This window comes from Kryptolebias marmoratus, linkage group LG14 (assembly GCF_001649575.2).
Source record: "Kryptolebias marmoratus isolate JLee-2015 linkage group LG14, ASM164957v2, whole genome shotgun sequence".
Taxonomy (NCBI): domain Eukaryota; kingdom Metazoa; phylum Chordata; class Actinopteri; order Cyprinodontiformes; family Rivulidae; genus Kryptolebias; species Kryptolebias marmoratus.
In genome coordinates, this window is record NC_051443.1 from 13,634,848 (window position 1) to 13,646,753 (window position 11,906).

At 38.6% G+C, this 11,906-nt stretch overlaps 1 protein-coding gene across 1 annotated transcript; it reads left to right on the forward strand.

The window, feature by feature from the left end:
* The first annotated feature begins 2,473 nt into the window (after positions 1 to 2,473).
* On the forward strand, positions 2,474 to 4,982 carry rx3 (retinal homeobox gene 3). The gene is made up of 3 exons (XM_017407613.3): positions 2,474 to 2,823; positions 2,940 to 3,178; positions 4,084 to 4,982. Exons 1-3 carry the CDS (start codon positions 2,571 to 2,573, stop codon positions 4,528 to 4,530), a joined length of 939 nt encoding a protein of 312 aa, XP_017263102.1. The 5' UTR covers positions 2,474 to 2,570; the 3' UTR covers positions 4,531 to 4,982.
* The last annotated feature ends 6,924 nt before the right edge of the window (positions 4,983 to 11,906 follow it).

Sequence of the window (11,906 nt, forward strand, 5' to 3'; positions counted from 1 at the left end):
TGCAAGCCTAACGTTAGTTTGACATTGTCACGCAATCTAGTGTTTTTACTTGGAGTTTAAACAAGTTTTTTTATTTAATATCAGGGTCATATAGTAACTGACAGACAGATAGAAAAGGCAAAAGTATTTTAAAGGTACTCATTATAAAAAATGAAATCAAAAATGTAATAAATATTATCTTGGACTGTACCAAATGGAGCAGTTTGAAAGCGTTTACTCCTGTAGTTTTCCTGGTATATTGATCGCAATTCTGAAAAGCGGGTACGCAGTCAATGTAAACAAAACACTCGCCTGAATCGGCCGAAAAGCACGTGGAAGCTTGAGTCACATGACTGACCTGCAGGAGGCTGGCTGTAGTCTGTGGAGGTGGACAAAGTTGAACAACTGATCTATTTTCAGCCACTTCGGCTGTTTTTTTTAGGTAAACAAAAGCACATTTAAGCTAGCATCCGGCCACAAATTTTATGAAATAATTTATAATTTGAGGACACATTTACCACCAAGAAGCTTTAACGTCATAAATGGACATTTGACGAAACAAACTACAACCTGCTGCATGGATAAATGTTTGAAACATTTGACATTGGATTAAGTAGTAATTTATATACAAATGTGTGTGTGTGGTGGTGGTGGTGGTGGGGTTATGAGAGAGTCAAAATCTCCCTCTTTCTGTAAAAAAGCAAACACTGAACCACTTATTTTAACGCCTAATTTCAAATTTTGTTTGTACCTTTTCTTATACTTTGGGGTTTTAATGAAAAAACAACTTTAAGTGTTAAAAAGACCAGGTTGTTGGCAGTAGTTGCTTGACGGGGCTCCGGCTGCACACCGTCTGAGTTTTACCTGAGAGATGAACAGGTTCACCTGCAGAGACGCTGCTTCAACCAAATTTAGGCTGCCCAGTAACATAATAGGATGACAGGGACAAAACAAATCTCTGTTACAGTTTTAAATAAATCTGAGAAACTTGTAAGACTTTGTTTCTTAATATTGCCCTTCATTCCTGCAACTGACTGTGAAACACAGAGCTGATGAGATATAATCTGAAAGTTCAGAAATTAAACCAAAGTCAGTTGGAAAAAAAAGAAAGAGGAAACTTCCCAGAACAGCTGAAGCCCTCTTTTACAAAAGTGACATGAGAGGATTTAAACACAAACCGTAAATTGTCCTAAAATCTTATTTCTCAACTATCTGCTATTTATTTAAAAAACAAAATTATAATTAATACATTTATAATATGTTTTATTTTGGTGCCACTTTACAGTAAGGGTACCCTTTTAAATGACTAATTAATAGTTAAAATAAATACCTAAAAAATGCATTCATAAAAAGGAGAAAAATGACTCCTTTCTGGTCGAACACTGAGTCATTATCTAACTGTAGCTTCATTGTCACTGCTTACCTGTTTTCTTCCTAAACTAGATTTTAAATGTTGAACCTTTTCGGTATTTTACCTGCATGTAAGCACTATGAGGATTTATTTCAGCACAAAGTTATTTATTTCAGAAGTAACTTGAACAGTGGTGGCCGTATCTGCATTTTACTGTTATGTTCTGTTTCTGTAAGCCAACAGACAATAAAAACACCCCAAAAAAGGTCATTTCAAACCATTTTTGCAGCATAAACGAAACGTTTTACCAGTGCTGCTTGAGACGCCGCTCGGTTAGTGTCGTGCTTCTTTTTGGGGGCCTCGTTTGTTGAGCTAACAAGAAGGGGTCAGCCTCTTTAATTGGGAAAAGCTAAATAGTTTTAGGGGTTTTAACTCTTTTGAGTGAAATAATGTAATCCCCTTAAGCAGGATTACCACACTGCAGTCCATCTTTGTTGTTAAGTGGCTGCAGCCTCAAATTGTGATTGTTTGTGCTCTGTCAACCTGCCTGACACGACTGGGGTTTTGTTGTTTTTGGTTGTTTTGTTTTTTTAAAAAGAAGACATTTCTCTGCTTTTACAAATGCTACACGTGGCTTTTTTTTTAAATCAGGGGCTTCAAGTTTTTAGGAGTTATTTTGTTTGAGATCAATACGACAGAACAGTTCAGTCAAGTCCAGTCAGTTTTGGCAACAATATCGTGACGATTTGATTAAATATTAAGCTCTCATCTTGCAGTCCTTGTCTTGCAGCAGAAATCTTGTAATTATGGTTTTGTTGTACCTTAATCTGAAGGGGGGGTTGGAAGAGGAGGAGGAGGGGAGGGGGCTTAATCTTCCTCTTCTCTCTACAAACTGACATGAAAATGACATCTGGAGGAGTGGAAAGATGGTTTTAAGATTTATGTAAGTAGGTTTAGAGCCAGCTCTGACTGATGCACTTGGGATGGGGAGGAGTGGTGTCCCCCTCCTCCTCCTCCTCTTCCTCCTCCAACGGGACGTCCCCCTCTCTGACGTGACGCAGGGGGCCGCCTGAGGAGCAGAGGGTGAGGGTGTGGGTGGAGGGGGGGGACACTATTTAAAGACTGGCACCAAAGACTTGTCATAACTAATCATCAAGAGACCGTCAACACAAAGCAGGAGAAAGTTGTTTGTGTTGTTTTTTTTCCAGGAACTAGTCTTGGCCAGGCAAACATCAAACCAATGTGGCTCCTCGGATCAACTTCCCAAGTGAAGATGATGATGATGATGGATGAGTGCCCCCCCTCCCGCGCCGCGCAGAGCCCGGGGAGCAACCCGTCCAGAGTCCACAGCATCGAGGCCATCCTGGGCTTCAAGGAGGACTCCATCTTCCACAAGTCAGCCTCCTGCCCCGGGACGGAAGCCCCTCCGGTCAAAGACGGGCCCGGAGCCGCCACCCACCGGAAGAAGGCTCAGTTCTCAGACAGCTGTGACAGTGAGTTGGACTTTATTTCATTTTATTTTATTTTTTACCTCCAAATACGTCCAAGCACCATGTTGTTAATGTGTGTGAAAGTGTCAGGTAAAGTTTCCGTCCCCCCCTTCCTGCAGGTGCGTGTTGCGGCAGCGGCAGCCCCGGGGCAGCCTCCGCGGACCCGGACTCTCCGGACCGGGACGGGAAGCTGTCCGACGACGAGAACCACAAGAAGAAACACCGCCGGAACCGGACCACCTTCACCACCTTCCAGCTCCACGAGCTGGAGCGGGCCTTCGAGAAGTCCCACTACCCGGACGTGTACAGCCGCGAGGAGCTGTCCCTGAAGGTCGACCTGCCGGAGGTTCGAGTCCAGGTGCGCGCCGACCGCAGTCCTCTTCACACCACCTGAGGGAAAAACTAGGGACTAGTTTAAACCTAAATCTGCGGGGTTCTTTTCCAAAACACAAACAAAAGCAAAAAAATATATATATTACATGTTCAGTTTTACATGAAAACTTTTCATCTCCTTTACATTTAAGATAAAACACATAACATATAAATTTAAATTTATATAAAATATTAACTTTATAAGTTACTGGTCCAAAAAGAAATGTTTTTTTTATTTACTTTGCTTGGTGCAAACCTTTAATATATATTTATATTTATATATGTATATCTTTAAAATTATTCACAAATACTGAGAGGTTAGGTGAAGATTGTAAAATCTGCTTTTAGAATAAATTATTCTCTAGAAAAGTAAAAGTGGTTCCCAAAGTTTGGGTGAGGTCATGAAACACCGAGCGAGGGTCGTCAAGATAATCTCCAGAAATCAAATTTAATGTAAAAGTGGGAAAAATTATTACACATTGCATATTTTCACTATTATTGTTACAAAAAAAATAAATACAATTGTCATTAATGATTTTTAAAAATCTTGTTTATGTTGTCATTTTGTCTTTGTTTGTTAAAGGAAAAGCTTGTAGATGTAATTCAACAATATTTGGGGTCACAATAGATTTTTTTGTTTGTTTTTTATGTGATTGGACTAACAACAAAACAAATTTAACCAAAATTTTGATTGCTGTTAAACAACACTGAAAAGAAGCACAATTTTTTTAAAATATTACATTCTGAAAAATTACTAGTAATCGTTTGTAGTGACACAACTTTTTAAAATTTTAAATTATTTATTTGTTACCTATTACTGACATTAAAAGCCTTCAGTGACAATTTAACAGCTTATTTATGTTTTCTTCTAAAAATCTTCTCTGATTTTAGGTGTGGTTCCAAAACCGGCGAGCCAAGTGGCGTCGCCAGGAGAAGCTGGAGGTGGGCTCCATCAAGCTGCAGGACAGCCCGTCCTCTCTGCTCTCCTTCAGCCGACCCCCCTCCGGCACCCTGGGCTCCGGGCTGCAGCTGGACCCCTGGCTCTCCACCCCGATCAGCACCTCCGCCTCCCTGCAGTCCCTGCCGGGCTTCATCGGCAGCTCTCAGAGCCTCCCCGGCACGTACGCTCCTTCTCCTCCTCCTTCCATGCCCCCATCCTTGCCGGCCTCCTTTTTCAACTCCCCGGCTTTGGGACACGGCCCTCACCTGCCCCACATGGGCTCTGTGTGCCCCCCACCGCCGACATACCAGTGCTCAGCCAACCCGAGGAACTCGAGTATCGCCTCCCTGAGGATGAAGGCCAAGGAACACGTTCAGTCTATTGGGAAGACGTGGTGATGCTGAACGGAGCGTTAAGACAGACACGGACACTCAGAAACCTCTGTGCTGAAACCTTTACCCTCCTGCTGATGATGGGATTGTAAAATCTGGGATTTTTTTAAAGAGTTGGGACATTATTCTTCATGATTCAAAAGGTCCACATCACCGATAACATCTGATAAGCTGTGAAATATAAATCACTTGTAATTGATAAACAATTAAAATCATAGTTTTCTTACGATTTCTTCTGGTTTATTATCTTAATTAACCATTTAATATGTGAAAATTTGCTTTGTGTCAGCCTGATATGCATTACCAATATAACAAAAAGTTTTTATTGGTACATCTTTGTATGTTTTTGTGCTCATGGCAGTATTTGGTATTCATATTAGTTTTTATTTTTTATTTTTGTCATGATCAAATGTGATTATTTTCCCCCTCTACACAATAAACTCTCTGTGTAAAGGTTATGACTTATCCAAATGTTTTAGTTAGTTCGTCAACTTTAACGTATTTAAACATGTCTGTGCAATCTTACACAAAAAGGATAAAAGCATGTTTTTTTTTAAAGAATTACCGCAGTGCAAAAATAAAAATAAAAATTAGAAAACAGCATCTACTTTCTCGAAATTTATGTAGACATTTTCAGCTGGATTTATCTTTTTTAAATCATGAAAAATAGGAAGGATTTGAGTTTAGCGCCCCTTAGTGGTGGAAATCTGCCACTCCAAGTGACAAAATGTGTTTTAGGTTTTCAGCTTTGATTTCTGGCAGGTAAATTATTTTGTGATAAGAAAATATGACTAAAGTTTCAGGATTAAAAACTGCTCAGCCCACCCACTGTCTTCATCAATGAGAAGGTCAGCTTTATGTGATAAACATGGTGGGTGTGCTCTGCAGAATGAGTCTTATTTCCTCCTCATTAACTCCTGTGAACTGTATCCCATCAGCTCCTGGGATTAGACTCGTAAAAGGAGTGAAAGTAGCTGCTCATGTATTGTTCAAATGAGTAAAGAGCAGGAGAATTATCTCCTCCTCCTCCTCCTCCCACCTTTGACTTTAGGAGGAAGATGTGTTTAACAAAACTCTTTCAGTTAGCATTTCCTACTGTCTGCTTATCTATTCAGCTCTTCTAAACAGAGAAACGCTGGGTTTGTTTGTTTGTTTACTTGTTTATTCCGTTTTAAAAGCCATCACCAGACTGCCTACTGCTCTGCTGACCTGTTTCTAACTTGTAATTATAGTCATGTTTACATGCTATGCTCCAGTTTATTTGAAATGTCCCTCTGACGCAACAAATTCATAAAAAACTGACATTGTGCGCCATCTAGTGGTGAAAATTGGTAATTGAACAGGTGAGAACTTAAGCCTATGTGTTTTATTAAATGGTGATAAAAAAAAAGATGGATTTTTTTTAAGGTGGTGAAGCAACTTAGTCATCTTATACTGATCTGCAGTAACCGTCTCTCTAAGGAACTAATGAGCCTAAAAGTGTTTGATATTTATCTCCCACAGCACAACAGAAACTGGATCTCTCCGTAGAACGGTAGGCTCAAGGATTTATTATATATGTATTTTCAAAACAAAAAAAAACAATAAGTCTATGCTTTATAAAGTTACAGTCGTTTATGGGCATGTAAAGCATGATTTGACATCTACAACGCAGTTATCATAATGTGCAATTTATTTAATGTTCTCAGCTTTTGTAACACAACTTTCTCCATCAGTAGTCAAAGCACTTCATGATTTGCATATAGAAAGGTTAAATTACTGAAAACTGAATTGTTTAATCTTTCTAGTGTATTCTGACAGCATAAAATATACACAGTCTACATGTGGGGTGAAACAGAGCAGCCCAAGACAGCTGAGGCTGCTTGTATGAATGGATTTGTCTTTCATTCAGGAGGAGTCGTTGTCTTTCAGTTTCAAAGCCAGAAGAAGCAGGTCCGACATCTATAAAACAGTGGTTAAATAAGAGAGATGTTATATTTCATTTGTGTTTCTGGAGCACAGTTAGGATGCGTGACGCTACAGACCGACCTCTTGGAGATGCTCCTCTCTGTCGCCTGCTCTCCAGCTGCTGTGGAGGAGCTTCTGCAGCGTTTTCTGGCTTTGGTCCTTTGGTTGCAGAGCCCCCGCAGGTCGCTCTGGCTGGCCCAGCTCAAAGATCCGGGCTGACTGTGAGGGTGTGAGGTAGTCGCTGTCAGCGTTTGGCTCCTGCAGGCTCTCTGTGCTCTTCTTTCCCATCAAATGACCTGGAAATAAAGCACAGGAAATTGTTTTAAATATATATTATATGGTCTAACCTTTATTCAGTGTGAACTGATGAAAAATCCTATGTGTTGCAATGTAATCACACATTGAATAAGGCAGTTTTTTTTTATCAATAAGACAATTTATTTATGTTTTTTTCTCTTCTAATTGTTATTTTTTTCAGCCAAAGCAGATTAAATATTCCTGTTTTTGTTCTTGAGATATTAATAAATAGAAATTACCAGAAAACCCTAACAAAATGAGCAACAAATCCAGGATTCCAGGGAGTTTTAGTGCTCCATTCCCAGTGCATATTTATTCTCAAAACACAGGGAAATCTTCTGATTAGAAGTGCTGTCTTTTCTTACCTACTGCCCAGTGATTTCCCCGTGGATACATTTTCCCAACAACTGCAGCAGGAGCCTCCGAGCAGTGCAAGAAACGAGGAGCAGCAGCCAGAAAGAGAAAAAGTGGCCACAGAGGTCTGCAGGTCCATGAAGAACACACACACACTCCACCCATCATATAGAAGAAAATGTCAGATCCTAACAGAGCGGGCTGTTTTTAATCCTGTCGCTGCTGTTAAGTAACTTGATCTAAGTTTAGAAAAGCTCCACCATAATCGATTATTTTTGTTGTTGTTGTTGTTTTTCTTGCTAAACTGGACCAGTGTGGATGAACAGGTTGCAGAGGTTCAGCTCCCTTTGGCTTTGATTGGAATGACTAATGATCAAAGTTAAAAAGCTCCTCCTGATACAGCTCTGCGTCAGAGGGTTCGGGGAGAGAAAAAAAAAACCACTCGGAAACTGCACCAAAATGAGAAATATGATGCTGACAAATGATCATTTATAGTCTGTAATTACTGATGGCTCTTATTTGCTCAGATATTTCAGGGTGATTCAAGTGTGATCGTCACTGGACGGGGATTGTTTCTGTTTTAATTGCTGTGAGGAGAGAACCAGGGCAAGATGGAGACATGTGCAATTAGAACACGTTACAGAAAAACACTTAGTCATTAAAAGTATAACCCTTATCTTAAATTGAATAATTAGTTGTCTGGAGGTTTTCTGTAGAAGCTGAATGGATGAAGTTAACTATTATTTGCTGAGCTCAAATGGGTTTATTATTTTCATCTCAGTTAGAAAGTAGGATAAAATCAAAGTAAACTAAATCTTGTCTGTTTAAAGATAACCTGTTTAAAAAGACAATTGATTAATTAAAAAAAAAAAAGATTAGTTAAAAGGATGAACAGCTCCAACTATTTCAAAGCAGGGTTTTGTGGGAAAATTGTAAAGAATCAGTATTTTACCTGCTGATGATGGCTCTTTCAACGACCTCAGTTTGGAGAAATGGAGCTAAAAATTTAACCGAGTTTAAAGGTACTTATTGGAAACTCTAAAATAAATCATAAAAAAACTGTTATCCTATACCAAATGGTGCAGTTTAAGAGTTTCTTTCAGTAGTTTTTAAGATATACTGTATTGATGTGTAGTTCTGAATTGTGGGTATGCATTCAATGTAAACAAAGCACTCGACTGAATCTGCTGAAAACCATGTGGAAGCTTAAATCACGTGACTGACCTACATTAGGCTGGCCTTAGTCTGTGAAGGTAAACAAATATGTTGGAATCACACAAGCGTAAAATCTCAAAACAACATTTAGGTGGAAAAATAAAAGTCAATCTGCTGAGAAATGGGAAGGAAAAGAGAAGGAATTTAATTGGTTTTGAGTCTTTTTATTTTGTATTTTTGTATATTGAAGTAAATTAAAATCCAAGTATTTATAAAGTGGTAATATTTGTGAAATTAGACCATCATTTATTGTCACTGTGGTCACTATATGAGGCTAGAATAAACTAGTATGTAATTCTGCTCACAAAACTTTTTAATCCTGGAACATATATTTACCTTTAATGGGATGATTATTAAATAATCCACTGACGACGGTTACAAACCTGACCTCAACACTGTAAACAAGTGACAGTACAACTTACTCAACTTCTAATTTGTGTGGGAATTGAATTTCAACATGCAACCTGGACAAAACGCCAAAATAAAATAACCACTAGTGTCTTTGCGAGCCCATCATTTGGTCCTTTTCACACTGTGGCAACCGGAAAATTTATTCCCACAGATTGGAAAAAAACAGAGTTGCAAACATTTAAAGTTACTTAAAGCTCCTCAAAGATCAACACTGGCAGTCGTCAAACCCGACATACATAAACTTGTGTCAAATTCTCATATTTGTCTGATCCCCTTTTCATGTCAGTATTGACTCGCAGATAATAAGAATAGATGAGGACAGAAAAGGAGTCCGCACAGGTCTGTAACATTTTGTGTTGAAAAGGTTGAGAGTTTCCTCTGGGTACAGTCGGGTTGCGACCCCTCCACGCACGCACACATCCCTGCAGGACTTTAAGGGAGTGTATATGGCTCAGAACATATCACATCTTCATCCAAGGTTGACCTTAACCAAACAGGATGAGTCACCTACGTTTAAAAGGGCAGCAACAGGTAAAACAGACAGCACAGTGCCATCTGAAATATTTGTTCCTGCTATAAGAAAATGCATGAAAGCAACTTGAAAACACCAAGAAAGTCTGCGCTAAGCTCCACGAACAGATATGTGTTTTAACTATCATCAATAAAAAGGTTAATTAGTTTATGTTTTACTCACCAGCCTTTTTGATTAATACTACTGAAGAGAAAATAAGCAGAACAAAAGAAAATCACTTCATCAAGAGGCTGAGAAGGTTTTTTTTTTTTTGATTAACTTGTGAGTTCACCAACACCTCACGCCTGATTGTCTGGCCTCCATCACCTTCACTGAGCACCACTTTATTCTCCTCAGGCAAATCAGATCAAATTACGGCACAAGAAAAGGTTACATCATTCGACGCAATTACAGTTTCTAACTGATTAAAGTGAACTTTTTAAACTATTACTCACCAGATGTCAGTATCTCCTGCTGGACACAACCTCAGAAATCTGTAACTTCACTATTAACTTTTCAGCCTCGGCTGGATTTTTGTGAGCAGTGGGAAAACAGCAGGTGGCGCTGTGGGTTGAATTTAGACAGACTTCAGCTCCTAAATGATATGTCATATGCTGTGATGAAAATATAAAACTGTATGTGTAACTATAGCATTTATTATGTGAAACAGTCTTTAAAAAAAGAGTAAATATGATATATGTATGATATTGGTATCTTTATGGGATAACAGTAGTGATGCAGCATTATTGATGCAATGTAAGACATTTCTTTAGACCAGTTGGAAAAATATGGGCAAAAGAAAATTGCTTTTAATGTCCAAGCTGTGATATTAAAATGTCCAGCCTATTTTTTTGTCATTATGTTCATTTTGCTTGATGTCACGTGAGACATTAAGGAGCCTGACGGTGGAATCGGCTTCATGAAAAGTACAAAAAGAGAAGATGTTTAAGGGAGGCCTTTCAGCTGTCAAAGTGTCAATTAAATTGGACAGATTGCTATTAGGAGGTCGTTGCTGTTCTGTGAAATCATCTCGTGCCTCGCCCATCAGAATCCCTCAGAGACATGATAAAGAGGCTCTGAAGGAACATTTTGTTCTTATGTTGTCAAACAAGTAGCTGTTTTTATTGGGTTGTGCCGATACTTAGGACCATATCTGTTTTGAGTCTTATTTACCAAAGAAAAAATCACTGCAATGCAAAATCTGTGGGCTAACAGAAGCAGATATACAGTAAAACAGTTTGTTTCTATGTATTTTTAACTTAAACATAGAAAAATGGCTCCACTTTACACATTACCAATGCTATATAATCAGGTAATTCATAGGTTGGTAAATACTTTAAAAAACCTTAATAAGTTTTTATAAAACAGTTATTAAACACTGAATTATACATTCAAGCAAGCTGCCTTTTTGGCAAAATCAAGAGCTGTAGTTTAATTTATTCAACTAAATGTAATTTTTGCTAGTTGCCCTGCTTATGTTTTTTTTTTTTTTTTTACTAAATACCTTTATATGCCAAAACAAAGTTTGTATCTACAAATTTTCATAGTGCTTGCATGCAGGTCACATACTGACAAATGTTTGATATATAAAATGTATCTGTCCATTAATTTTCTTTACCAGCGTCTCCTTTCCGGGTCGTGGGGAGCTGGTGTCTTTCTCCAGCCATCACTGTAGGAGAGGAGGGGGACACCCTGGACAGGTCACAAGACAAATAACCATTCAGGCTCTCACTCACACCTAGGGACAATTCAGAGTTACCAATAAACCTAACATGCATGTTTTTGGTCTGTGGGAGGAAACTGGAGTACCCGGTGTAAACCAATGTGAGCACAGGGAGAACATGCAAACTCCACCCAGAAAGGCCCCAGGTCCTGCAGCTTTCTTGCTAGAAGGCAACAGCTCTAACCACTGCACAACGGTGTCACCCTATTTAAAACTTAAACTATTAAAATGCTTGTAAACAGTGAAAATGGAGAGTACAGATAAATGCTGTCTCACTATCTGGCAAAATAAAAAGTCAGCAAGGCCTTTTTTTCTTAAATGCATTGAAATTGCTTGTTAATGGTTTAATAAGTATTTACAGTCTAATTAATAACTTAATTATTAACTATTTATTTGGGATTTATAAGGGTACCCTGATTGTAAAGGGGTACAAAAACAATATTTATCGTGAATGGGCTGCAGAGCTTATAAATGTATTACATATATTGTGTAAAACAAAATAAACAAACACAAAAGAAACAGCTCTGTCAGTTCTGAAATAAAAATCTGGGACAGTGTACAACCAGCCTTTAAGTCCTCATATAAAATGATAGTTCAGATATTTTGAAGTGGAAAGATTAATAATAATCAACATCTTACCTGTTGTAGATAGTGCTTTGAACAACCTCAATTTAGAGGAGATTTCAGACAGGATTGATGAGTTAACGGCCAAAATAGATTACTGACATTTTTAAAACAACTCCAGTCTTAAAAATGTCATAGTGGTTCACGCAAATGCTGCTTTACAAACCACTCCATCACCGACAGTTTGGCGTGGCAGGGTAATTTACATAAACATAAACAGCACCAGCTAGCTGTAGCACTTGTTGTGCAGTCTGAGGCACGTCCTCTTAGAATATTATATTTCTGCTGGAAAAACCCTGT

What these genes read in the sequence shown, in the direction of transcription:
- rx3 (XM_017407613.3), top strand. Translation starts at nt 2,571, where the DNA reads ATGTGGCTCCTCGGATCAACTTCCCAAGTGAAGATGATGATGATGATG. An exon ending in GTTCTCAGACAGCTGTGACA is followed by an intron (nt 2,824 to 2,939) that starts GTGAGTTGGACT and finishes CCCTTCCTGCAG; the next exon opens with GTGCGTGTTGCGGCAGCGGC. An exon ending in TGCCGGAGGTTCGAGTCCAG is followed by an intron (nt 3,179 to 4,083) that starts GTGCGCGCCGAC and finishes CTCTGATTTTAG; the next exon opens with GTGTGGTTCCAAAACCGGCG.